Source organism: Geotrypetes seraphini, chromosome 11, assembly GCF_902459505.1.
Source record: "Geotrypetes seraphini chromosome 11, aGeoSer1.1, whole genome shotgun sequence".
Taxonomy (NCBI): domain Eukaryota; kingdom Metazoa; phylum Chordata; class Amphibia; order Gymnophiona; family Dermophiidae; genus Geotrypetes; species Geotrypetes seraphini.
This window is the reverse complement of record NC_047094.1, coordinates 136739280-136765510: the sequence shown is the minus strand read 5'-3', so window position 1 is coordinate 136765510 and position 26231 is coordinate 136739280. Positions and strand designations below refer to the sequence as shown.

At 40.2% G+C, this 26231-nt stretch overlaps 1 protein-coding gene across 6 annotated transcripts in view; it reads right to left on the bottom strand.

The window, feature by feature from the left end:
• Positions 1–5811: 5811 nt before the first annotated feature.
• Positions 5812–26231, bottom strand: part of NCOA6 (nuclear receptor coactivator 6) — an 80346-nt gene continuing 59926 nt past the window's right edge. For 3 of the 6 annotated variants that reach the window (XM_033963115.1, XM_033963116.1, XM_033963119.1), the window contains 3 exons: positions 17386–17422; positions 11931–12076; positions 5812–6310 (listed from right to left, as the gene is read on the bottom strand). In XM_033963115.1, coding sequence (XP_033819006.1) covers positions 6264–6310; positions 11931–12076; positions 17386–17422 — 230 coding nt within the window. In that variant the 3' untranslated portion in view covers positions 5812–6263. The remainder of the gene's footprint in view (positions 6311–11930; positions 12077–17385; positions 17423–26231) is intronic. The other 3 variants (XM_033963117.1, XM_033963118.1, XM_033963120.1) reach the window with 1 other exon arrangement.

Genomic DNA, 26231 nt, shown 5'->3' with positions numbered 1-26231 from the left:
GTTCTCTGGAACCCTATTTAAAAATCAGCATAAATTGGCCTCCCTCCAGCTGATTTTAGTGACAGGTTACAGATCTCTACCACCAGATCAGCAATTTCATGTTTGAGTTCTTTCAGTACCCTGGAATGTATATCATCTGGTTCAGGTGATTTATTATTGGCTTAGTACATCTTCCAGGTTCAGTTCCTCTGTCATCACCCTTGAAAATCATTTCCAGTTTAGGTAGATCTCTTACATCTTCTGTAAAGATCCAAGCAAAGAATTCAGTCTCTATGCTATGACCTTATCCTCCCTGAGTGCCCCTTTTGCTCCTTGATCATTCAACAGTCCCACAGATTCCCTCACAGGATGTTTTTTTAAAGCATTCAAAGATCAGAACCAGCCCAAACTATAATCATCCTAATTAGAGAAATCCCCTTCCAAAACATTTATCTATTGAAAACTATCAGACGCTGTCAACAAGTCTATTCTTAAGTTAGTCAAGTTTTCAGGATATTCTCAATTAATATGCATGAAATAGATTTGCATGTACTGTCTCCACTATGCAAATCTACCTCATGCATATTCATTGTGGATGAGCAGCTGGGTATGTCCTGATGAGTAGGTTGAGAATGCATTATGGGATTGTGTGGTACAGTGGTTAGAGCTACAGCCTCAGCACTTTGAGGTTGTGGGTTCAAACCCCACACTGCTCTTTGTGACCCTGGGCAAGTCACTTAATCCCGCCCAATGCCGCAGGTACTTTAGAGAGAGTGTGAGCCCACTGAGACAGGGAAAAATGCTTCAGTACCTAAATGACCACTTAGGCTATAAGTGGTATATAAATACTTAAATAAATATTTATCATGGTACAAAAAATTGACATATGAGATATTTTAGAATACTTCATGTCATGCCATTTTACTAAACCAGCCCAAGTGACAAAACTAAAAACAGGATTTGATCAAGCAGATCAATAAGTCTTCCAAAAGTTGTACTGGCTGAAAGAAGGCTCAGTTGGTAGGGAATGGGTTATTTCCTAGGGTAAGGGTTCCCAAACCTGCAAGACAAGTTTTCAGGATATCCGTAAGCTACATTTGCATACCAAGGAGGCAGTGTATACAAATCACTCATGAATATTCATTGTGTATATCCTGAAAACCTGACTAGTTGGTATTTCCCTCGAAAAGGTTTGGGAAGTGTTGTCCTAGAGTGGTGCAGTTCAAACTTGCTGCTACTCAACAATGAGGTCGTGTGTTTAGTTAATTGGCGGCCAACTTTCAAGGTCGCAAGGGATTCATCTTTCAATCTCTTTGGGGCTGGACCTCCTACTTTCTAGCTGTTTTAATATATTTGGCTTGACTAGAGAGTCCAAAGGGTTTGATGATGCTGATGGAGAGGGTGTTTGTGTGTGAGCCCCATCCCCAAAATTGCAGCCTCTGTTTTATAACTCAGTCCTTCTGTTCAATCTAAGCCAAAAAGAGGCAAGGAAGTAATGGAGGAATGCTAGAACTGGAGCTTTATTTAATTTTCCTGTGGATTTGATTTGCTAATGATTTTATGATGCAGGGTGGTAATTACAGTTCCTTTTGGGGAGGTGGATTCAATTTGAGGCAGTGCACTAAAGGAGCAACTTTTTAAACCGAGGCACCCTCTTCATGCAGGCTGTGAGCCCATTCTATAAGAACGCTTAAGCATGTAAACTGGCATCAATGAGCAGCGACCCGCCAGCTCTATGGCTATTGCCTAAATGTAGTACTTATGCATGAAAACATTAGACCTAAGCAATTTGTGCCCTTGAAATTACAGAATCTAATCTAGTCTTCAATTTATATACCGGGTCATCTCCCATCGGAGCTCAATTTGGTTCACAAGTAATTAAAGACCAGAAGTACATAAGGGCAGAAAGATGGGAGGTATCAATTTGTTGATTCTATAGTGCTAAGTGTTAAAATGTATAAATACTAAGTGCCCAAAAGACATTTATATTGAAATGCTCTTTTATAGAATGAGTGGGCAAGTGTCTGCATGATAAGAGTTATAAAAAGTTTCTTAATGTATGCTTATATAACAGCCATGTAATTGAAAAATATTCTAGGGTCATAGTGGACAAAATGCATGTTCAGTATTTTATCACTTGAAGCTTCCAAGTTATCCAGTTCCTGGAGGGAAAGTTTTTGGCCTGTCCTGGTTTTACACTTACATCCTATAGCAGTGTGGGTTGTGTACTCCCTGAATCGGTGCTGCAGGGCCCATAATGCAACAGGTTAAAAAAAAAATACAGGACTGGCCTAATCGTCCTCCTAGAACTGGGTAACTTGGAAGTTCTGCCATCCTAAGGTTCTTCTCAGCAGGCTGAACAAATCCGTTTGTCCCATCCATGAACTTGTAGATGTTTCTAATGGCCTGAAAACATCTGACAAAATTAGGGTTATCATATGGCTCCAGAAAACGCAGGACAGATTGAGACATCCTTGCTTTCAATGGAAGTAAAACCCAGATACCTCAATCCGTCCTCCTTTTTCTGGAGCCATGTGGTAACCCTAGACAAAATGCTATCTGAATTTTAGCATTAAATTTTGGCCACCTGTGCCAAGTCAGCAAACCAATAAACTTTACATGTTGACTTAATATCCGATTCTGGGGCTAAGAAACTCTACCTTGCTTCACCCCAATTAGCTTGGTTTTAACTAGAATCACTTTTGGACAATGCATATTGAAGGGCTCTTCATGAAATTTGATGGTCTGAGGCAGACACTAGCTGGATCCATTGGTATTAAACACAGGGCTTGTAACTTTCAAAGTCTTATGTACAGTAAATAACCCAGTAGGAAAGAAATATACAGCAGTAATTGTTTTATTTAGCACCTTTTTCAGTGAGAGCTACATTCAGGTACCCGTTCAGATGATAATGGGATTTGAACCTGGTTTCCCTAGGGCTGCTTCTTCAAGGTAAAAATGAACACACCCCAAGAACTTAATGATTGGAAGAATAAAGCAGGAATCCAATTCCAAAATGTACAACTGCAATATGCTAATATGACAGAAACTGAAACATCTCTTTCTCACGTTAATGTATATTCAGGCTAATTTTCTACAGTGGTGTTACCTATATAGTATAATATTTTAAGCATTTGCAATATTCACCTCTGTATTCTACTTTGCCTTGCTATATCAGTTTTATATGTATTTTTCATCTATATTTGCATAGTTTTCTGTCTTTAACCCCATTAAATCTGCAAAACTTAATTTAAGTTCTATGCAAAATTAAGGAAAATGATCTGGAGGAAGTTTGCATGTGAACAGATTATGAGAACTTTGTCCAAACATCTCTTCAAGGCCTTTACTGACAGATAGTCCTTTCTTGAGAAACCCTTCTTAAAGCATTTTTGCAATATTTTACTAGTAGTCTCTCTCTCTCTGCACTTTCACTGCCACCTCCAATTTTGTGAGTGCGAGACAAGTTCTCGTAGGCTGGCGTCATGATTTATAGCTATCCAGTTTGTGTTGCATCCTGCTAAATGAAACCGACATAGTGGCTGTTGTAGCTTTCTTCGGGTGGTGTGGAGGCTGCAGGGTTGTCATGAAGCAGGTCTTCAAACCCTAGCCAATGGCTTTGAGACGGGTCTGAGAACCCGTTAGATAAAGGCAACCTTGTAGACATCACACCACCCTGAAGAAAGCCATCGGTTTCACTCACCTGCTCGTGGCCCGACTCAGCCAGCCACAGTGATGTGTGAGAAACTTTGTGCCTGCATTTAAGTATTTTAGCCTATGGTGTCTCTCTGCTAACCGAACAAGTTGCCTGAACAGTATTTTCCTTTTTGCAATGGACTGAGGCAGCTGGGCAATTATAAGCCTTTGAAATTATTGTATGCCTTACACAAGCAGTACACTGTTTTAAAAACAGAAAAAAAACCCACAAAAATATAAGCAGACGAACATATTTTTATATCACTTGCTGATGAGTCAAAGCCTGGTTCGCTGTATCTTTAAAATAAGTTGAACTATTATGTACCTGTTTCAGTGTGTTCCAACTTGCATTGGAGAGACAGATTGAAGGACACACAGTAGCTGGGATGTGTCAGTGTAACATGATTTTGTTTAAACTGTAATGATGTCCTTGACTAAGAAGTAATCTAATAAAATGGGAAACTCAAAAGAAAAATGATTTAAGGCATTTTATTCTAGGAAAAGTCATGTACGAATTATTCAAAATGAAACTTTTGTTCTCTTTGAAGGGGAATCTGAATTATAAAGTAATCTGAAATGTACTAGTTTGTTCGCACTACATCTGCTATGCTGTTTCCCAGTCTGATTTCTTCTAGTATTTATATATTCAGCTACTTAAGCATTTTTCCTGGTGGGCTCACAAATATCCTGGTGAAATATGTGTCCGGTGCCTTGTTGGGTATTTGGCTACTGCTGAAAACAGAGGCTGTTGTACCCCTAGTGCAGCACTGGCCACCGACTCACAAAGGGCTCAATGCGGTAAAGCAACACTAAAACCTAGGCTCAAAAAATGTGGCTGCTAAGCGTATACCGCATGGTTTACAGGTAATTCAATAACTGAGGGATGGACATCATAAGAAACAGTTGCAGTTTTCGAACAGAAAAATGCGAGTAGGTCCACGTTTTAGTGCTAAGTTGATGTAACCACTTAGCCCATGTTCAAATACTGACACTTCCTGTTTTGAATGTTTAAGATTTTACATTCAGACTCTCTGAAATGCTTTCACTGAATTTAGGCTCGGAGATTTCAAAACTTTTGAATGATTTGTAATGGTTCAGTGCAATGATTAAGAGGGGGTATTTTTCTGACACCAGTGTTGCTGTTTTAATTATGGTGATGGGAATTGAGTACTTTTTTTTATATTTGATTGCTTCAACATCTGTGTGTGTGATTTTCTTTGACAATTTTGTGATTTCAGTCCAAATACTGGGAGTTATGCATGTAGCAGTACTCTATAACCCAGAACCCAACTGTTGGCATGTCTCTGATCTGCCCATCCCATAGAAATTAGATGTGTAATCAAACCACAAACCAATTATGAGTTGCCATTGGTTAGATGCATTAAAAATTTACTTCCGTATTCTTAGCACCTTGCAATTCCAAGGAGGTGTGCCACGTAATTGGGTACTAAGTTATACCATCATCATGGTGCATTGGTACTAGCCTGAGAGGGGTCACAAAACAAAGCGTATAGGATCTTTTGCGATGCGATATGGTGTGTATTTTGAAGAGGGGATACATTGTCCATGGGATTAGGCGACGGAGGGGGTGCAGATCAGCTCAGAGAAGGCAAGAATGGGAATTCAAAGAAGGCCTGGTACACAGGGAGTCAGAAATTTGAGTGGGTTGGGGGGACAAGCAATGATAGCGTTTAAGTACTTGAGGACTGGACATGAAATGAAGTGAGAGAGGATTACATTTGGGGAGAAGTAGGATTAGAGAACTGAGGCCAACCCTAACCAAGAGAATGAATCTAAATTGGGCAGACTATTCCATTTTGGGTTTTATCTACCATGTTACTACACAGAACTGAAGTAGTGCATAGGAATAGCCAATTAATTGGAGCTTATTCTACTGACGTACTCTCGGCAGTCACTGGTATAAAAACTAAGCTGGTAAATCCTCTGGGGCAGAGTTTGTGAGTAATTACAAAACAAAGGGAAGAGATTAAAAAATTCTTAATTATAGACAGAGTGGTCTCTTAGCCTCTTAACCTTAAGCAAAGCTTTTCTAGAGTGATGCAAATGGAACAAGAAATGATCTCAGCACTTGCAAAATTTCAGCCGATGGTATCCACAATAAAAGCCCCACCACGACAGTCAAATGACAGAACCACCAAATTTATTCCAAGCATTACAATGCCACGTTATAAACCCTGAAATATCAACCCTTTTACTGGTCCATTTCTACAACAAATACATCGGAAATACTACAGAATAAGATTATGTACATTTCAAAATACAAGAAAGGATATAAATGAACCCTGCTATTCACATACAGTACTTAACAAAACAGCACAACATATTAAAAGTGACGCTGTCTTCTAATTCATTTGTGAAAAAGTGAAAACTCTGAACTGTACAATATCTACACACTTGATCACTAGTTTTAGAATACTTCATTTTCAAACTCACATCTTTATTTTGCAATTGTAATCCATCTAGCAATTGCATTAAAAAAAGAGAAAGGGAACTATAACATTAAAAAGGAACCTCTGTACAACAATAAAAAGAGTTTATGGATAACAAGTCACCTGTTTCCAGGTAGCAATCTACTTTGACTTTCTTCTTTTAGACTGTGTTGGACTCACACCCATTTCTGTAATACAAAGAGATATGCATGAATTAAACACACCGTTTTCTACAGCTGTTCTACAGGAAACCAACTGTACATATGTCCCCCTTAACCCCTCTCTTTCTCCAAGGTGTTCATAAGGCCCTTCATTCCAAAAGGGCTCCCCAATCCCTCAACAGGGACTTTCATCAGCTGCATGAAGAGGGCAGTTGATGGCATGCTACCTGAGGTAAACCCAGCAACTAAAGGCTGCAAAGATATGGAGTTTCTTTCCTCATGTTGCACTGATAGCCCTAAGGCAACATCCAATGGGGCCTGCATGAGACTCACTTGAGGGTTTGTTTGGTTTTTTTTAAGCAAAAATAATTTTTGCATAATTAGTACATCAAATTTAGAAGCATTGTAGAGATATTTGGTGGATATGAAGGCAAAACTTTTGAAGAGATTCACAGATCTTACAGTGAGTTTAAAGATGTTCTCCCCATGAAGCTGGGTTATAAGTTCTCTTAGGTTTCCACAGATCACAGATTTTAGGTTAAACTATTCATGCATCCTACCCCATGTAAACAGGAAGTCTGCTACAGATCTTAAATTTGTGAGGGGAACTAAAAGGTCCTGAGTTATCTTTTACCTGTATAACTGCTGCATATCCAGGAGGATGTGGCATGGCATTGGCGAGGGGAACAGAAGCTAGCAAAGATACTGAACATAAGGTAAGGTGAGGTGGGGGGTTTGGAAAACAATGGGGAGAGGTTGGATACCAATGTTTCCTCTAAGAAACACAGAACCACTGAAAATGGTGTCAGATAAAGACCACAAAGTCAAGCCAGTTTGACCATCCAAAGTTCTACAATCTTCTTCTCCCTTACATATCTCTGTGCTCGTCCTATGATTTCTTGAATTCATATTGAGATTCCTGCACCACTCCCACACCCATGAGGAGAGAGACAGAAAGATGCAGGACATGGAGTGGGGAAGAGATGGATACTTGACATTGAGTGAAGATATGGTAAAAAGAGATTGAGGGGAAGTGAGAGAGAAGGAGATGCTGAAATTAAGGGGGATATGCTGGATATGGGGGGTGGGAAGGAGATAGAGATGTTGGAATAGGAAAAGAGGGAATATACCGGACAAAGTGGGGGGAAGGGGGAAGAGATAAGACAGCACTTGAGCATGAGCCTGTGTATACAGGGTTCATATAAGAACTCATGCTTCTTTAAAGTTTGGAACTTGCATGAGAGGCTGTAGTAGGCAGAAGCCCCAGGTCAATGCAGTGTTGGCCTAGGAGTAAGGCCAGTCCTGCCTTCAGAAGATGAACAGAGCTTGAAAAGACATAATTTACTCATCAAACAGGAATAGCCTAAGCCATAAAATGTATTAAATGTCATCAAGGACTTTAAACTTGATTGTCTAAGACCTGGTGTCCTATGATCCCTTCATTTCTTTCCAGACACTTCTGGCTTCTGTGTTTTCCAGAAACTGATGAGAATTAAGTGCTTTCTGAAGAAGGCCTAATACAGTAATATTACAATAGTTTAGCTATAGAGGAAAAGAAATGCTTGAATGGTTCTCAGGACACACTAGCTAGTTAAGTACTCAGGATACTCACAATGAATATACATGAAATAAATTTGCATAGTATGGAATCAGTGCCTGCAAATTCGTCTCATGCGTGTTCATTGTGGATATCCTAAAAACCTGACTAGCTAGGTACGGTATATCCTGAGGACTGGGTTGAAAATCCCTACCCTAAACAGATCCCCTCTAGTTACAGGAGGAAAAGACCACAAATGAGAATGCTCTGTTCGTAATCAATGAAAATGTCAACTCATCACAGTAAGACTCGGACATCCCACACTGGTTGATTTTAAATCACTTGAAAATACAGTAGAAACTCAATTATCTAGACCAGTGATTCCCAACCCTGTCCTGGAAGAACACCAGGCCAATCGGGTTTTCAGGCTAGCCCTAATGAATATGCATGAGAGAGATTTGCATATGATGGAAGTGATAGGCATGCAAATTTGCTTCATGCATATTCATTAGGGCTAGCCTGAAAACCCAATTGGCCTGGTGTTCCTCCAGGACAGGGTTGGGAACCACTGATCTAGACCATGTGTCAAAACAAGGCCTGCGGGCCGAATTTGGCCCGCCTGGCCGTTTTATGTGGCCTATGGTAACTGTGCACCTTACACTACATCAGGAGTGTCCAACTTGCGGGCCGCAGGCTTGAGGGTGATGCAGCATTTTGCTCATTGCCACCCCCAGGTGTTTACCTTCTGGCTGGATCCCAACTCCTCACTGCTGCATTCATTTCTCTGCAAAAAGCCATGTCCCGCATTTCTAAAACCATCCTTCTGTTGAACCATTGGTCTTTATATGGCTCAACACTGAAGGTTTGGAAAATTGTCACTGAAGTTACAACTGTCTTGCCAAATTGCTCTACTTTTCCACTGTGATCCTTTGCTCACCTGCTGTGTGGTATCAGCTAGAGAAAACAAACAGCTTCCTACTTCCATTGAAAGGAAAGGGAACACCTGTAATAAGGATCCTGCTGCAGGAAATTGGGGAGGAGGGGGAAGAGGATACTGCCTGCACACTCCACACTCCATTCCACAAACTGGTGGGGCACAAAAAAGTTTCAAAATTCAGCTAAACAGATCATGCCACCATCAAGGATACATTAAAAGTCTCCCAAAATATCTACAGGAATCCAGACCGGAGTCTTAGCCTGCCTGTCTGATATGTCTCACCACCATCTAAAATAAAACATGGCCATGACTGAACCTCTTATCTTCCCTCGTAAACCTGCCTCTCCCCTTCCTCCATTCTCTATTTCAGTAGCTAACACTCATCCTCTCTGCTTACAACCTCTGGGTCATCTTTGATTCATCTCTCTTTTCTCTTTGCATATCCAAAAGCCCGCCAGAATTTGTTACTTCTTTCTATACAACATCACTAAAATCCAGATCTTAAGGTCCATCAAGTCCGGTATCCTGTTTCCAACCGTGGCCAATCCAGTAATAAAACATCCACACTCTCTTCACCTCCCACCTAGATTACTGCAATGTGCTTCTCGCAGGTCTTTTGCTAAACCATCTCTCTCCCCTTCAATCTGTTCGAAATTCTGCTGTGCACCTCATTCTGTCAAGGTCATTATGCTCACGTATGTGGTTAGAGCTAAAGCCTCAGCACCCTGAGGTTGTGGGTTCAAACCCCATGCAGCTCCTTGTGACCCTGGCCAAGTCACTTAATCCTCCACTGCCCCAAGTGCATTAGATAGATTGTGAGCCCACTGGGATAGAGAAAATGATTGAAGTACCTGTATGTAAATTGCTTTGAGTGTGGTTGTGAAACTACAACAACAAAAAGGCAGTATATAAGTCCCCACCCCTTTCTCTTCTCCTCAAGTCGTTCATTGGCTCTGTCCACTTCCACATATATGATGGCTGTTCAAAAAGTATCAGACCTTTATTCATAAAAAATACTCGTATTCAGATACAACAATCTTATACTACATTCTCCCTCCGAATCCGCGGTTTCAGTATCCGCGGATTCAATTATTTGCGATTTTTTTTTTAAGAAACAATTTCCTTTTTTGGGCTATTTTTTAGCCGTCTGAGCTTCTCCGGAACCTTACCTGGTGGTCTAGTGGTGAAGCGAGGCAAGAGCGATCTTCCTATGCTCCTGCCCTGTGCAGAGCCGTCACCAAAATGGCTGCCGTGAGTTCCCGCTGTAGTCTCGAGACTACAACGGGAACTCACAGCAGCCATTTTGGTGACAGCTCTGCATGGGACAGGAGCATTGGAAGATCGCTCTTGTCCCGCTTCACTGCTAGACCACCAGGTAAGGTTCCGGGAACGCAGGAGGGAAGCGGGAGCGGGTCAGAGCCAGCCAAAAAGTTATTTGCGGTTTTTCACACTTCACAGTCCGGCTCTGCACCTAACCCCCACGGATACGGAGGGCAAAGTGTAATCTCCTTCAAAGTAGTCCCCTTGGGCTGCCACACACTTCTTCCAACGGTTCTGCCACTGTCGGAAGCTGTGCTGGAACACCTCTTTTCAGATTGCTCGCAACAGGTCCATCGCATTCTGCATGTCTTCTCTTGACTGAAATCTGGTCCCTTTCAGGGGCATTTTCAGCTTGGGGAAAAGCCAGAAGTCACACAGAGCCATGTCGGGAGAGTAGGGAGCCTGAGAAATCACAGGTGTTTTGTGTTTGGCCAGGAAACTCCGTATCAAATGTGAAGAATGGGCAGGTGCGTTATTGTGATGGAGCTGCCAAATGTCCGCTGCCCACAGGTTCGGCCGTTTGCATCTCAGTGTTACGAAGGCAACGCAGAACCTCTTGGTAGCACCCCTTGGTGATTTGATAATCCTGCATCACCAGGTTCCTCATTTGGTCAATGACGATCTCATTTCTGGATGTTGAGGGCCTACCAGAACGTGCTTCATTCTCCACTGATGTGCGACCATCTCTGAAGCAGTTGTACCACTCCTTTACTTGTGTGGTGCCCATTGCTTCATCCCCAAAGGCCTGTTGAATCTTGCGGATCATTTCCACTTGGGAATCGCCAAGCAAAAGTTAAAGCAGTAGCGTTGTTCAACTTTTTCTGTCATTTTGTCAAAAATGAAAATCGGACGGTGCTCACTTACACTTCCTCACTCATTGGCGGTCTACCGACGACTGACAGCTTCTGTAGGCGGGAAAAAATTCAAGCATGCACATTAGGGTCGCCTACATACGTGCACCAAACCACACCTCCCTCGCTTTATTTGTTTACGCAAGAAAAATTAAGGTCTGATACTTTGTGAAAAGCCCTCGTAGTTCAAACTCCTTTTACTGAACTACAAGTGTATTCACTTTGCAGGTCCTCAATATCTCTCCCTCTACTCCGTCCCGGAAACGCCGTTCGTCGGGTCTCTTTTTTTATTTATTTACTTATTTATTCAATTTTCTCTACCGTTCTCCCAGGAGAGCTCAGAACGGTTTACATGAGCTTATTCAGGTACTCAAGCATTTTTCCTGCCTGGCTCTGTACAACAGGCTCCATCTCTGACAGTATTCAAGTTCAGGCTGAAGACTCACTTTTTTGAAGCTGCATTTAAGTTTTAACCCTACCAAGGCAAGTTTTTTCTGGCAACATGAGTGGTAATAAAAGGATTTCATCTCACAAGAGGCTGTCTTTCTACACCCACTGGGCATGCAAATTATTTTGGAAAATCATCCTCAAGGAGGGGACAGGGGGGCGTGTGTGAAATATATAGTGGGTTTTCCTGCCATTTTGGGTGCTTGAGATTTCTCTGTTGTACTTGAACTGTCAAATCAGTAGAGAAGGATGATCCATAACAAGCAGCTTTGCTCGATACTGCAAGAAAAGCAGAGATTCACGTATACACTGCAACAGGTGCATCTGATCCTATCAGTATAATACTGAAAATGTTCCAGATTTCTGGAGAAAGCTGTGAGCCTAATCTGGACTGCTTAAGTGATCTGTGGCGCAGTTTCATGTCATTAATCTTCCACGCTGAAGCAATATTAAGAGAAAACAGCGCATGTGAATCTCAGCTGGCTTTCTACAGCCTGATTGCGATTCAGAAGATGATGTTTCTGGCTGCATACACTGCTCTATGGGCACCTTTACCTTTAGCTGTGCTGGATGCAGAGCTTGGCCTGGATGATCTCTTACGCTGCCCGTCCTCTGCCATCTCCTGGGGAACTGCAGATTCTTCTGTTCTCCAATTTCTTCTATTTGGAGTTTTTGACTTTTCAGGGGCTTCCTTCATCTCACTATTGTTTTAAACAGGAAAAAGATTATGTTTTGAGGCAGGAAGAGATCAGATGCCTTGAGAATTCTTATGTTGTAATTTAGAATGAACGAACACATTGAGGGATCCAGTTTTAGTTAAAGCAGCATCTCAATACAACTGGTCAAAAGGTATTATACTGAAATGCACAGCTTTGGGCAGACATTTTATTGAACTGTGCAGGCTCTGGAAATAAAAATCAATTTTTCAAGTTAATATTTTCTTGAATTTTTTTGTCTTGCACTTAGCATCTATTCAGCCTTCCATCACATACATGGATGGAAGCGATAAGATAAGATGCGCCAACACAGATATTAAATGTAGGTTAAAAAACCCGTGCTAATTCCTATTTCTCAAATGGTTTTATAAAACAGTTTTCCATCACTTTCCCAACATTGTGGGGAGATTTTCTTCAGCAGCTCCCAGAAAAAAAAGCAACACACGAATAGGGGTACTTCAAAAAAGCTGAAGCAAACAAATTATATAAAGCTGCATCTGCATATATCAATATGATCGTTACTTGGCCAAACATCCAACTGATTATACCACTTATGAATATATCTAAGGAACAAGCTTAGCAATGAGGCTAAGAAAAGCATAGGGTGTTTGGACCTTTAATTTGTACAGTTTGCAACGCATCGCCAGTTCTAAAACAGTGTTTTAGACTTTAGTGACTACTTCCAAGAGTCTGAAATGCTTGGTTTAATCTAATCTAATCTAATCCTTAGGTTTGTATACCGCATCATCTCCCCGTTCGTAGAGCTCGACGCGATTTACAGTAGGAGAAATAGGAAGGAACTACAACAGAGGGTTAGAGGTAGAAGTGTGAAGAAAATTTAGAGGACTTGGGATGCCAAGATATAAGAGTTTCCTTGATTCCTAAGTTGGAGAGAGACTTACATTTTTTGAGAAAAGCCAGGTTTTCAGAAAACTTGGAGAGAGCTCAAGTTCCGAAGAGGGGAGGTAAGGTTGTTCCAGAGCTCAGTGATTTTGAAGTGGAGGGAGGTCCCTAGCTTTCCTGTGTGGGAAATGCCTTTTAGCGAGGGGAAGGATAGTTTTAATTTGTGGGAGGATCTGGTGGTATTAGGGTTTGAGGAATTCCAAGAAAGAGGGATAAAGGGAGGGAGGATACCATATAGGATTTTGAAAGTTAAACAGGCGCATTTATAGTAGACCCTGGCGATTACCTGGTGTACCCCCAGAACTGTAAAAAATTTTAAAAAATTCATAGCAAATATATATTTACATTTCAGTGTGCCATTTGAGCCTTTTTTCCCCCAAACAAAAAGCATAATATATGCCAATGTTGCCGAATTCAAACCAAATCTGTGATGGAGCTGGCAATGCTGATGTAGCTGAAGGGCCCCCTTCCTAAAGTGCTTTGTTGCCATTTTCCAATAAATTGTTGCCAGTCTGAAAGCTGGGGGAATGAAGCCCAAAAAGACTTAGCCCTCCCTCATCTCCTTGAGAGCAAGTGAACACTGCCCTCCCTACGTCACTCTCCCTTACAATAACATCCATTTTCTGCATGTGAGATAATCGATGTCAACGTTTATAAGCTGCAGTTCCCAAGGCTCAACTGTCTGTTTACTTGTGCCTTACTGCAGGATAAGCCCATAATCAACATGTTATGATAAATTTAATACCACAAAAATAATAACATAACCATGAGTTCAATGCGGTTAACAAAAAATTATATTTAAAACCAAAAGCAAAATACATGTTATAATGTGAAGAATGCAATGTAGTCAGAAATTTTGAAAACAGAAAGATTTTTAATAGTTTTCTAAAATGATCATAAGAGCTGGATTGAAGTAGCAGATGATGGAAATCTTTATCGTAATAAGCTGCTTTATATGAAAGAGTGTGCTTGTGATATTTCTTACTTTTACATCCGGAAATATAAAATAATTTACAATCAAATGCATCATTAAAAAACAAATACAATCAAACCTCTTCTAATGCCTGACTTGCAGTGCACTCTCTTATCTTAAAGCAAATTGAATTGTGGATGGCTGCATTTAAATTGAAACTCAATTCTGACAAAACCAAATTCTTTCTGGCAAGCCCGAATGACAAAATTAAAGATTTATCGATTTCTTTGAATGATCAGGTCTTCCCAATTGACTATTCCATAAAATTCTTGGGAGTGACATTGGATCGATCCCTGACTTTAGATGAACATACGGATGCATTGGTTAGACAATGCTTCTCGATATTGTAGAAACTATCAGAAAATATTTTGATGCTGTATCTTTCCGTTTATTGGTTCAATCTTCCTTTCTAAGTATGCTTGACTACTGTAATATCACTTACTTGGGAACATTTAAGAAAACTCTTCAATGACTTCGAGTTATTCTAAACTTGGCTGTTAGATCTTTGGTTTGAAAAAATGGGAACATACAAGTCCCTATTATCAAAAATTGCACTGGTTGCCCCTGAAAGCAAGAGTTCTGTTCAAATTCTCTTGTCTTTGGTTTAAAATCAATATTTGGGTTGGCCCCTTCGTATCTGGTCTTTCATTTTAAACTGAACTGTTCTAAGAGGCCTACTCGTGGAATTCACATGTTCACTTATCCTACAATAAAGGCCTGTCAATATAAAAAATTCTTAGCTAGAACTCTTGCTTTCCAGGCAGGTAAATTAAATGAATGGTTGGGTAATATCATTATGCATTCCTCATCCTACTTCAGTTTTAGAAAATTAGTAAAAACAAAATTATTTAATCGATTTGTAAGTTAAGGTTTTATTGTTTTTTTTTACTTTCACATTGTATGTATGTACTGATGATTTTATATTATGTTTTATTCCCTGATTGTCCAGTTGTTAACCACCTCGAACTATTATGGCTTTGGCGATATAAAAGAATAATATTATTATTAGGGGACTGGAATGAGGAAACATAGAATGAAAGTGAGAGGGAATAGATTAGGAGCAATCTAAGGACATGAATCTTTATGGAAACGGTTATAGATGCATGGAATGGCCTCCCTGTGAAGACAAAGACTATAACTGAATTAAAGAAAGCATAGAACAAACATAAGATCTCTAAGGAAGAGAGATAGTGGATAGTAGGGATAGGTAGACTGGATAGGCCATATGGTTTTTATCTACTTCTATGTTCATTCTTTTTGATCTCCCACGATAAATACTAGGGAATGAAAATCCCCAAACTGTACTTGTTGTAGATAATGATGTTTGGGAAATTTGCACAAAAAAAAAAATCCCACACCTTTTCATAACTTGAAAAAAGCACACAGAATTTGTCTTCATCAGAAATCCATTGAATAAAGACCTCATTTTCCATATCCAATAAACTCTGTTCTATTCAGATGCTGACTTCAAATTCTCAAGAGATCCCTCCATACCTTCCTTATAACCATAACAAAACATTATGTTTCAGATTTGGGGATATGTCATTACCCTCAGCTTGCAAGAGATAGCTGAGATGCCACAGAGATGAATATTTTTTCGTAAGCAAGTGACGTATAAAGTCCTACCGTGGTCTCTAAAATCCAGTCTCTCAGGCACTGTATGTTTTTTAGGCTTGGGAACCCCAGCCAACCTTGTTAGAAATTCCCATATAAAGATCTCAACTTATTGAGTTCCCCTTCCCCCTCCCAGTACAATTTGGCCAATTCTCTCTGGACATGCCCAACCTGAGTAGAACATCCAATAATAGGAAGGACTGCCAGCTAGTGAGTTTCTCAAAGAGCATGGCACAAAATCCTAATGTGTCTATTCAATAACAGTGATATCTACAAGAGCTAAAGACCTAGGCATTCAGTAAGTGCACATCTTTCTCTGGATAAGGACACACAATACATTTATTTAATTTATACATATCTTGTACAGAAAGGAAGACCAAGCCAATTAGAAATAAGATCCCTAGAATAGCAATCATCTTTTTTTATTAGCAACACTGAAAGATTTTATAGATGACGGGGGAGAGAAGGGTTCTGAGCTTATCAATACAAAAATTAAGATACCTAAGCTTGTCCAAGGTTAGGTGTGGGCATGGTTTCACCTGGAAGTGGCCTTAGGCGGCTCCCTAGGGCTGCAATAGGCACCTGAAACGTAGGCCAGCAAAATGCTGGCCTACATTTCAAATAGATGTGGCCGCTGAACTGATCGCAGCAAGGGAATCTCTCTGCCATGATTGGTTTAGTGGCTGCAGCAGGGAACCCGTCCCACCGTGAAGTCGGCCGGCAGGAGGGATGCCCAATCCCACCTGCCGCAACCCCCCCAAAATCCTGAAATAATCCCCTGCAGGAGGGAAGCCCAATCCCTTCTGCCGCATATCCCAAAATAACACCGGCAGGAGGGATGCCCAGTCCCTTCCGCTGGAACCCCCGAAGCCACCCTCCCTCACCACCGAGTGCTCAATTCCTTCTGCCACCACCCCCTCAAGGTATCCACCGGCAAGAGTGATGCCCAGTCCTTCCTGCTGGAAACTCCCCCACCATGCAAGACATCCCCCATGGGAGCAGCCTAAGGGATATGGCCAATCGGAATCCTAGGTCACTCCCAGAATGCACCGGAAGAGAGACCTAAGATTACAGATGGCCCGATGTCTTGGGACGGAGGTGGGAGCATGAGGAATTGAGACTCCTCCTGCCATGGACATTCGGGGAGGGGGCGACTTCGTGGTTTCCGGCAGGAGGAACTGGGCATTCCTCCTGCCAGTAGTCTTCGCGGGGGTGGGGTGGGGGTGGGGGTGGGGGGAGGATGGGTTCTCTGCCACGGCCGCTAAATTGATCACGGCAGGGAGATTCCCTTGATGTAATCAGCTCAGTGGCAACCCGATTCTCTAACCGGCGTTTGTGACACAGTTGCTGGTTAGAGAATCGTGGTGTTAGGCAGGCTTAGGCGTCTGTCCATGAAGACAGATACGATTCTATATAGGACGCCCATGTGCAATTCTCAAAAGCCGTTTAGGCAGTTTCTGAGACTGGGTGTCCTTTATAGAATCCAGCCCTAAGTGTCTGCAAGTCTAAAGCACAAACTGCTGTGGGGACAGGAATTAAGAGAATATATTGTTTTGTTGTAATAATATTTCTTTATTTCTTTCATTTGCAGTATTTTTGTTGAATGTAATATGAAATAAGAATAGAATTTTAAAAAGAGAGAGATTAAAAATACCAAATATGTAGAACAGTCAAGGAGAAACCATGTGTTTACCTGAGTAAATTCCTAAAACTGTATTGGTCTGAAACCCAAAAGTCACATGTCAAACGTGAAGCATTTGAGGCAAAGGGGTGCAATAACTTATAAAATAAACTAATACCTTACCGTTGACCACCGCCCAAAGTGTCATTCATCTCATGCTCTGTAAGAGAAAAAAAATGAAAGATGTTATCTGAAGAAGCAATGTTAAGAGCCATATGCATTGTTCAAATTTCAACAAAGGAATTTTATGATTGGACTTGTGGAGAAAGAACTTAATAAAACTGTGAATCTTATACCTAAAGCAAGAGAAGCACAAATGTGCTGAAACTTAGGACTACTACACTGATAAAACCTGCTTTTGAAACAACTACAACTTTTAAGTATAGTCCATTTTACTCGATTATGAATTGTTTTGAATAAGAGTTTTTTTTAAGTTTATTTGCTTCCCTACACCTCACTCCTCTCCTTGTGTTCTTTTTAACTGCCAGCTTCTTTTTAGTTAAAAAAGCTGTCTTAAAAGAACTTTCCACATTTTTATTTATCAAACATTTACAAGACATTTCTCAACTGCCCAAAGTGGCTCAGTGTGTTACACAGTAACACAGAAATACAGGGAATGGTACTACCCAGATCGGACTACTGTAATGCACTATATCTTGGAATAGCTAAAACAAGGTGTCAGGCTTTACCGCAGGTCCAAAATGCAGTGGCACACCTTGTGATGGGCACACCTAGGACTACAGCCGATGATTTGTCTAGCCTTGGACGAAGGTTTCTCCACTTGGTTGGCCATCTTCATGTCTTCACTAATGATTACCCCCAAGTCCCGTTCTGCTACAGTCCTTGATGGTGAGACCCTAGCAAGGACTGTAGTAGAACGGGACTTGGGGGTAATCATTAGTGAAGACATGAAGACGGCCAACCAAGTGGAGAAAGCTTCGTCCAAGGCTAGACAAATCATCGGCTGTATCCGTAGAAGTTTTGTCAGCCGTAAGCCCGAGGCCATAATGCCGTTGTAGAGATCCATGGTGAGACCACATCTGGAATACTGTGTACAATTCTGGAGGCCACTTTACCACTGAGATGTGCTGAGAGTTGAGTCTGTTCAGCGTATGGCCACCCGGAAGGTCACGGGACTCAGGGATCTCCCATATGAGGAACGGCTGGATAAACTGCAGCTATACTCACTCGAGGAACGCAGAGAAAGGGGAGACATGATAGAGACATTCAAATATGTCACAGGCAGCATCAAAGTGGAGGAAGATATCTTCTTTCTCAAGGGTCCCACAGCAACAAGAGGGCATCCATTGAAACTCAGGGGTGGGAAATTTCATGGAGATACCAGAAAATATTTCTTCACTGAAAGGGCGGTTGATCGCTGGAACAATCTTCCGCTACAGGTAACTGAGGCCAGCAGCGTGCCAGATTTTAAGACAAAATGGGATTGGCACGTGGGTTCTCTTCATCGAGGAAGGTAGGGGTGGGTCATTAGTGTGGGCAGACTAGATGGGCCGTGGCCCTTTTCTGCCCTCAGTTTCTATGTTTCTATGTTTACACAGATCACCCATTTATTGCAACAATTATACTGGTTGCCCATGATTTTTAGGGTACAATATAAAATGTTGACAATTGCACTTCAAACGCTATATCATCTCATCTCAATGTATTTTACAATCCTGGTCGATCACTAAGATCACTCACTTTCTAAATATTCCAGGAAAAAACAAAATTCTCATAGTTTAACTTCACCCTCCGCAGTTGAACTATCCTTGTTTTTTGAATCAAAAATTAAAGACATCAGATCCCTTCTTGGACCGTCCATACCCGCCCCTTCCACTCTAACCCCCAATATACCTACTCAACTGTCTTTTAGTTCTTGTACCACCTTTAAAATGCCTTCTCTAGCACAACTTTTTCTCGTACTACAATCTCTAAATTCTCCTAATAACCTCCTAGAGAACATTCCCCCGTTCTTACTCAAAAAATTCTATTCATTCTTCGGCCCTTTTATCTGGGCAATGATTTCCAAATCAATTTCAGAAAGCTTAGTACCCACCACTTGGAAAACATCACTTGTATTCCCTAAACTCAAACAATATAACCTAGATCCCTCTCTCCCCAAAAACTACCGTCCCATTGCAAATCTTCCTTTACTCTCCAAAATTACCGAAAAAATTATCCACTCACAATTAACCGAATTTCTTGAAAAAACTCACGCACTACATCCATGTCAAACAGGTTTTCGTTCTTCACATTCTACTGAACTATCCTTACTAGGTCTCACTTCAACCATTCAATATTACCATGAACACCAAAAATCTGTTATTCTAATCTCTCTAGACCTCTCTGCTGCCTTCGACACTATCGACCATTCTCTCCTCATTTCAAGATTAAAAGACTGCCGCATAACTGACTCTGCTCTCTCTTGGTTCATATCTTATTTTCATGAACGCAGCTCTATAGTCTGCGTAAAAAATGAAACTTCCTCAGCCAAATCACAAACTTTCGGGGTACCACAAGGTTCTATACTATCTCCTTTATTATTCAATGTATTTCTCTCTCCCCTCCTTACACTAGCCCAATCCATCGGATTCACCATATTCGCCTACGCCGACGATATTCAACTCCTCCACCCTATCAATACTACTAATATTTCAGATACAAAAGACATAAATAATAAACTGGATAACATACATGATTGGCTATATACAAACAAACTCGCACTCAACATAAATAAATCTCGTGTACTTCTACTTCCCATCAAAAAATCAGAATCATTACTCGGAACTATTTCTATCAAATCCACTCCATTACAAATGGAAACAAAAATTAAATTACTCGGCGTCATCATCGATAGCAATCTCACCTTCCATGAGCATATCAGCTCTGTAGTAAAAGTATGTTTTTTTAAACTCCGCATTATCAGATCTTTAACATCCATTCTGAACACTGACTCTATCACTATCTTGACCCACTCTCTGGTAATCTCTCACCTAGATTACTGCAATTCCCTCCTTAACGGCCTCTCACAAAAAGAACTACGACGCCTCCAGCTAATACAAAATACCGCTATAAAACTTATCTATAAAAAAAGCAAATATGACCACGTCACCCCTCTTTTAAAGGAAGCTCATTGGCTTCCCATCTCCTACCGTATTACTTACAAAATCATTCTTCTCACTTTCAAAATCAAACTTCTACATCAACCAACTTTTCTTGATAAGCTTCTTATACCTCAAAGTTCCCCGCGCACTTTGAGATCTTCAGACCAAAAGCTCCTTTTTATACCGTCCCTAAAAGACTCTTATTATACTCGTAAAACCAATTTCGCTGTTACCGCCCCAACATTGTGGAACTCACTGCCACAACATCTCCGAGATGAACAACAACTTGCTAAATTTAAAATAAATCTAAAGACATTCTTATTTCAGGATGCATTTAACCAAACCTAAAAAAAAAAATGCTCTTTTTTATTTATTAGACAAATATCCATTATTCATTACATTAACGTTCCCCCCTCCTAATGTTCATCCCCTCCCCACTCTCTCCATTTCTTCTATACAATGTAACTTTTTTCCCTTCCCCCACAATTTCCTCACATTCAAGTATGTCAAGTCTTTGTCATTTATGTTTAATTTAAGATATTTCCATTCACATCCTATTACTATTAATTCTTTTTTTAAGCTGATTGTTAACCGGCCAGACAATTGTTTGATGGTCGGGATATTAAAAACCAATAAACTTGGAAACTTGTTTCACTCTTGAAAAGAAATGTACGACCAAGGTTTGCAGAAACTAGAGCAGCTGTTTTTTGTTATGCAGGGATTAAACTATGGAATTCCCTTTTGGGTCAGCTGAGGATGTGTGCTTAAAAGATTAATGCAAAGGACTCAACGTTTTGTAGCAGCATTTTTATGAGATTTCAGAAGACCTGGAGGCAGAAAGCAATGTGGATGCAGTTCTTGTTGTATTATGCATATTTTCATGGAAACCACCTAGGTGTATAAATTTTTAAAATAACTAACTAAATAAATAAAAGTAGTGCCTTTCTTCTATATACTCAAAGGATATTTTTCAGTCATTTACAAGGATACCAAATCCATAGGTATTGTTTGTTTATTGTTTATTTATTAATTTGATGAATCGCCTATCCATAATTTACTAAGCGAGTTACAATAAGTTATATAAACATATTAAAAAAGCATACAAATAATATTATATAAAAAAAGGGTAAAAAACAGACTCATAAACAAACGAAACAAAAACACGAAAGGATAAAAAGGGGAAAAGTTACATAGTAAATGTTTTGGAAAAAAAGAAAAGAGAACATTCAAGGAAAAGACATAAGGAGGGATGACTTGGCTACACTGTTTAAATTATGTTTATTTTAGAGACTAAAGGCATCTTTAAAAAGGAAAGTTTTTAGTTTATTTTTAAAGAGACTGAGTTCCTTTTCATCTCTTATGTATTGTGGTAGGGAGTTCCAAGTTTGGGGGGCCACTATTGAAAACATGTCATGACGTCTGGTGCCTACCACTTTTAAAGAAGGAACTGCCAATAATCCTTGCGCTAAAGATCGAAGAGTGCGTGATAAATTATACGGGATAAGCATCCGATTTATAAATGATGGTTCATCATTTACTCGTAGATAGAGTTTTAAATACCAGAAGCAAAATTTTATAAGTAATGCGATGGGTAATGGGGAGCCAGTGCGATTCAATTAAGTAAGGAGTTACATGATCATACTTTTTACCTTTATATAAAAGTTTGACAGCGATGTTTTGAATTATCTGTAAACGTTTCTTTTCTTTTTGTGTTATGTTGATTAGTAACGAGTTGCAGTAGTCGAGCTTTGTTATAACCAATGAGTGTATTAGAATATTTAAAGATTTAGGCTCCAGAAATCTGGAAATTGAACGGATCATTCGCAATCGGTAGAGGCAAGATTTGATAATGTTACTTATGTGTTCATGATAGGAAAAATTTTCGTCAATAATAACCCCAAGTATTTTTAATGAAGAAACTAAGTCTATATGACTGTTATTAATAATAAAAGGAGTAGCTAACTTTATTCCTTGTTTCCATAAGAAAAGTATTGCTTTTGTTTTATGGATGTTTAATGCTAATCTATTCGCATAGGTAAATTATTCTAAGGATTTTGTCCCAATTTGGACAGTTTCAAAATTGTCTCACTTAAATGGGCTTCATTTAATAAAGCTTAAATAACTATATCCACTACTGATAAGCAAAGAAATTACATGTTGATACCAATCATTTTGGGCCCCATTTTCTCTCTCTTGATACTCCCAACAAGGCCCAGGCACGACAACTCTCTTGGAGGCCAACGTCTATAAGGGAAGTACTCTAGACTGAAATATGCAATGCCTTCTTTACATTAGGGTCCTCAGAGTTGACGTCACATTCAGTCTACAAGGTACCTGAATCTCCTACACAATGGAACCAGCTGAAACTATTCTTTGAAGAAAAAAAAAAAAAAGCAGGCAAGTATGTCTACTTTATTAAGGGATATCGATTTATTAAAGAAATTAGTTACTATTTTTTCTTAAAATTACAGGGAAAATGGATAACAATTTTCTCATAATTAATAAACCATTGTCCTAGTAGTAAATGACAGCATAACATCCCCATCCCTGCATTTCAAGCAAATCCCATCAATAGCAAAGTTACTCACCTGTAGCAAGTGTTCTTCAAGGACAGCAGGACATGTATTCTCACATATGGATGACATCATTCAGTGGACATCTGATGTGAACACTACCTCAAAGTCTTTGGCATGCCACACCGCACATGTGCTTTCCCACCCAATGTGATCACACAGGATCAGCAGTATAGTAAAAAAAAGCTGAAGGAATACAACTCCTTTAGGATGTGGTAGGACAAAGCAGGACATTATTTTCTCACATATCAGAATCCCCAGCTACCAGGCTCACCGAGAACCACCACCAAAAGGACAACAGGGACTTGCAACAGGCATGACCAACTGTTAATCATTTGACCTGGAACTTATATACAATGCCTGGAACAGAATAAAAATGGGCTTAGGAGGGTGAAGATGAATTCTAGATGCCAAACAAATTTTACAGAACTGTCTGACCAAACTGTCATGTGGGAAATCCTGCTCAAGGCAGTAATGAGATGTGAATGTGTGGTCCAAAGACCATGTTGCATCTCTGCAAATCTCCTGACTAGAGGCTGACCTCAAGTGGACTACTGACAAATTATGGCTCTGACATTGTGAGCCATGACAAGACCCTCCACTCTTAGCCCAGCCTGGAGATGCAATCTGCCAGCCAGTTGGATAAAGTGTGTTTACCAAAAGCTGTCCCTATCCTATTTGGGTCAAAAGAAACAAAAAACTGATGGACTATGTCTATGAGCTTTAGTCTGCTCCAGATAGAAGGCTAAGGCTTACTTTGAGGCTCGCTTTGCAGTCCAAGATGTGCAATGCACTTTTGTCAGAATGAGCTTGGGATTTTAGATAAAATGTTGGTAGAATTCCAACACCACCTGTGAAAGGAACCTTGGATGGGTGCAGAGAACCATTCTTATCACGATACAACTTTAACTAAAGTGGATCAGCTACTAGGGCCTGAAGCTTGCTAACTTTGCTTGCAGTAGTAAATGCTGCCAGCAAAAAAGGGCTTTCCAGGTCAAAAACCTCAGGGGGCAGATGTCTAGTAACTCAGAAGCACCTTTCATCAGCTAGGCGAGAATGACACTGAGGACCCATGACACAGTGGGAGGTTTAATAGGGGGCTTGGTCAACACTAAACAACTCCTAAATCAAACTAAAGGTTGTACAGAGATGGGCTTACCTTCCACATAGTGGTTGCACTGAGGTGAACCCTTACAGAGGTGGGCTTCAGGTTAGACTCAGGAAGGCACAGCAGGTATTCAAGCAGTTTTTGTATAAGGCAAGAAAGGATCTAAGACTTTGCCCAAACACCAGCCTGCAAACTGCTTCCATTTGAAATCATATGACCTCTTAGTGGAATCTTTTCTGGAAGCAAGCAGGATCCAGGAGACACCTTGATGCAACTGGAGGGATGCAAACTCTATGTTCTCAGCATTTGAGTTGAGAGGGCTAGGACTAGAGATTAGGGTGCAAGAGGAATCAATCATTCTAGTGATCACAGTTTGGAATAGAACGGAAGACACTGTTGTTGATAAATAGCAAAAAGACCCCCCAATGAGATGCCTCACTCTCAGAAGATCTATCAGCTACATCCATGATCAGAGACCATTCTGTCAGCTAGGATATTGATTTTGCCAGCTAAATATGTGGCCCTGAGCTCTATGACAGATTTGGAGGCCCAATGCCACATCCTGATTGTCTCCTAAAGAAGTATGAGCCTGCTTGTTGACATAGTACATTGTTTGTTGACATGGTTTGAATGAGAATAATTTTGTTCAGCAGCCAATCTCTGAAAACCTTCAGAGTTCCAAATGGCTCTCAACTCTAGAAGACTGTTGAGAAATTGAACCTCCTGAGCAGAATAATGACCTTGAGTGTGAAGCTAATCCACGTGAGTTCCTTAGCCCAGGTTGGGTGCATCTCTTGTCAAAGTCTTGTGTGAAGAAAGAATTTGGAATGGAAGTCCTATGATTAGAATGGACTGAAATCATCCAACACAAGAGAGATTCCTGCAGAAAGGGAGTGACAGAAATAACATCCACTAGATTCACTGAGGCCCAACACCACTGAAAAGTTAGGATCTACTGAGCCTATTTCAAATGGATATGAACCATGGGTGGGCCATGCATAGTAGAGACCCTTACAAGATAAAAAACAGCACACAATAATCATTAAGGAAAAATAGAAAGCAACACCATTTATTAATAGGAAAGAAGAAATTTTAGAAGATTATTCAATGCAGTAAGGGAAATCGAGGGTGGGAGAGGTAAATTCTTTTTCCTATCACTTTAGGGAAAAGTAATACCACAAATATTACAATGAGCCCTAGATCTTCAATACATCTATTGGAAAAAGGACAAGATAGATCCCTACATAGAAACTCCATGCTGAACAGAACACGGCTTCTATCATACATGCAGAACACAGACCAACCCTAACCAAGTACAGAGTAAGAGACCACAAATTTATAAAAACAAAACAACAAACTATGAAGACAAAATTAAACTTAAACCCCAAGAAGCCACATACTGCATGCAGTGCAAACCAGAGAAACAGAAAACAATGATGCATTATGTCCTGCACGATGATTAATTTAATTCATTTTCATCCCATCCTTCCCAAAGAGCTCCAAACGGTTTATAGGTTAACATACATAATATATAGTTTACAGGTTGCAATTACCGTAGTTACTGTGCAAGGTTTTTCAATTCAAGTTTTTATCCTAACTCGATGCATACTAGGGATCTAAAACCAATATATATATAATATACAATTTATAGATTAAATTTGTCATAGTTACAGTGCAAGATTTTCAATGCAAGTTTTTATCCTAATGCAACACATACCATGGATCTTCTATCAATATATATTTCTTTGTAATCTTATCGGTTGTAGGCAGGGGAGTTAGGTGAATGTTTTTATTGCTTTCCTAAAGGGATCTAATCAGTGGGGGTAGTCAATTCCAGTGATCAGAATGAAGTCGTTTGGCAGTTTGCAGTTGAAGGGCATGACCAGGGGGCGGTTTGAGATATATTTCATCCTGGGAGCAGAGGGACCTGTTCGGCACAACTGCAAAGGCCCCCTCCCCTTGGTTTAAAGATGCTGCCACATATGCTGGGAAGTAGATAGCAACTACAAGTCATGCTGGACCAATGGTCACATATGGCTACTGCTTTAGAGGCATGTTGGGTGTATTTTTTTATGTCCCCCTAAAATTGCTGCTTAAGACAACTGCCTCTACATACAAGCATAAAAAAGGAAATGAAAATCTATGCCAGTGATCCCCTTCATCGGTTTTCAAAAGGAAACTGCA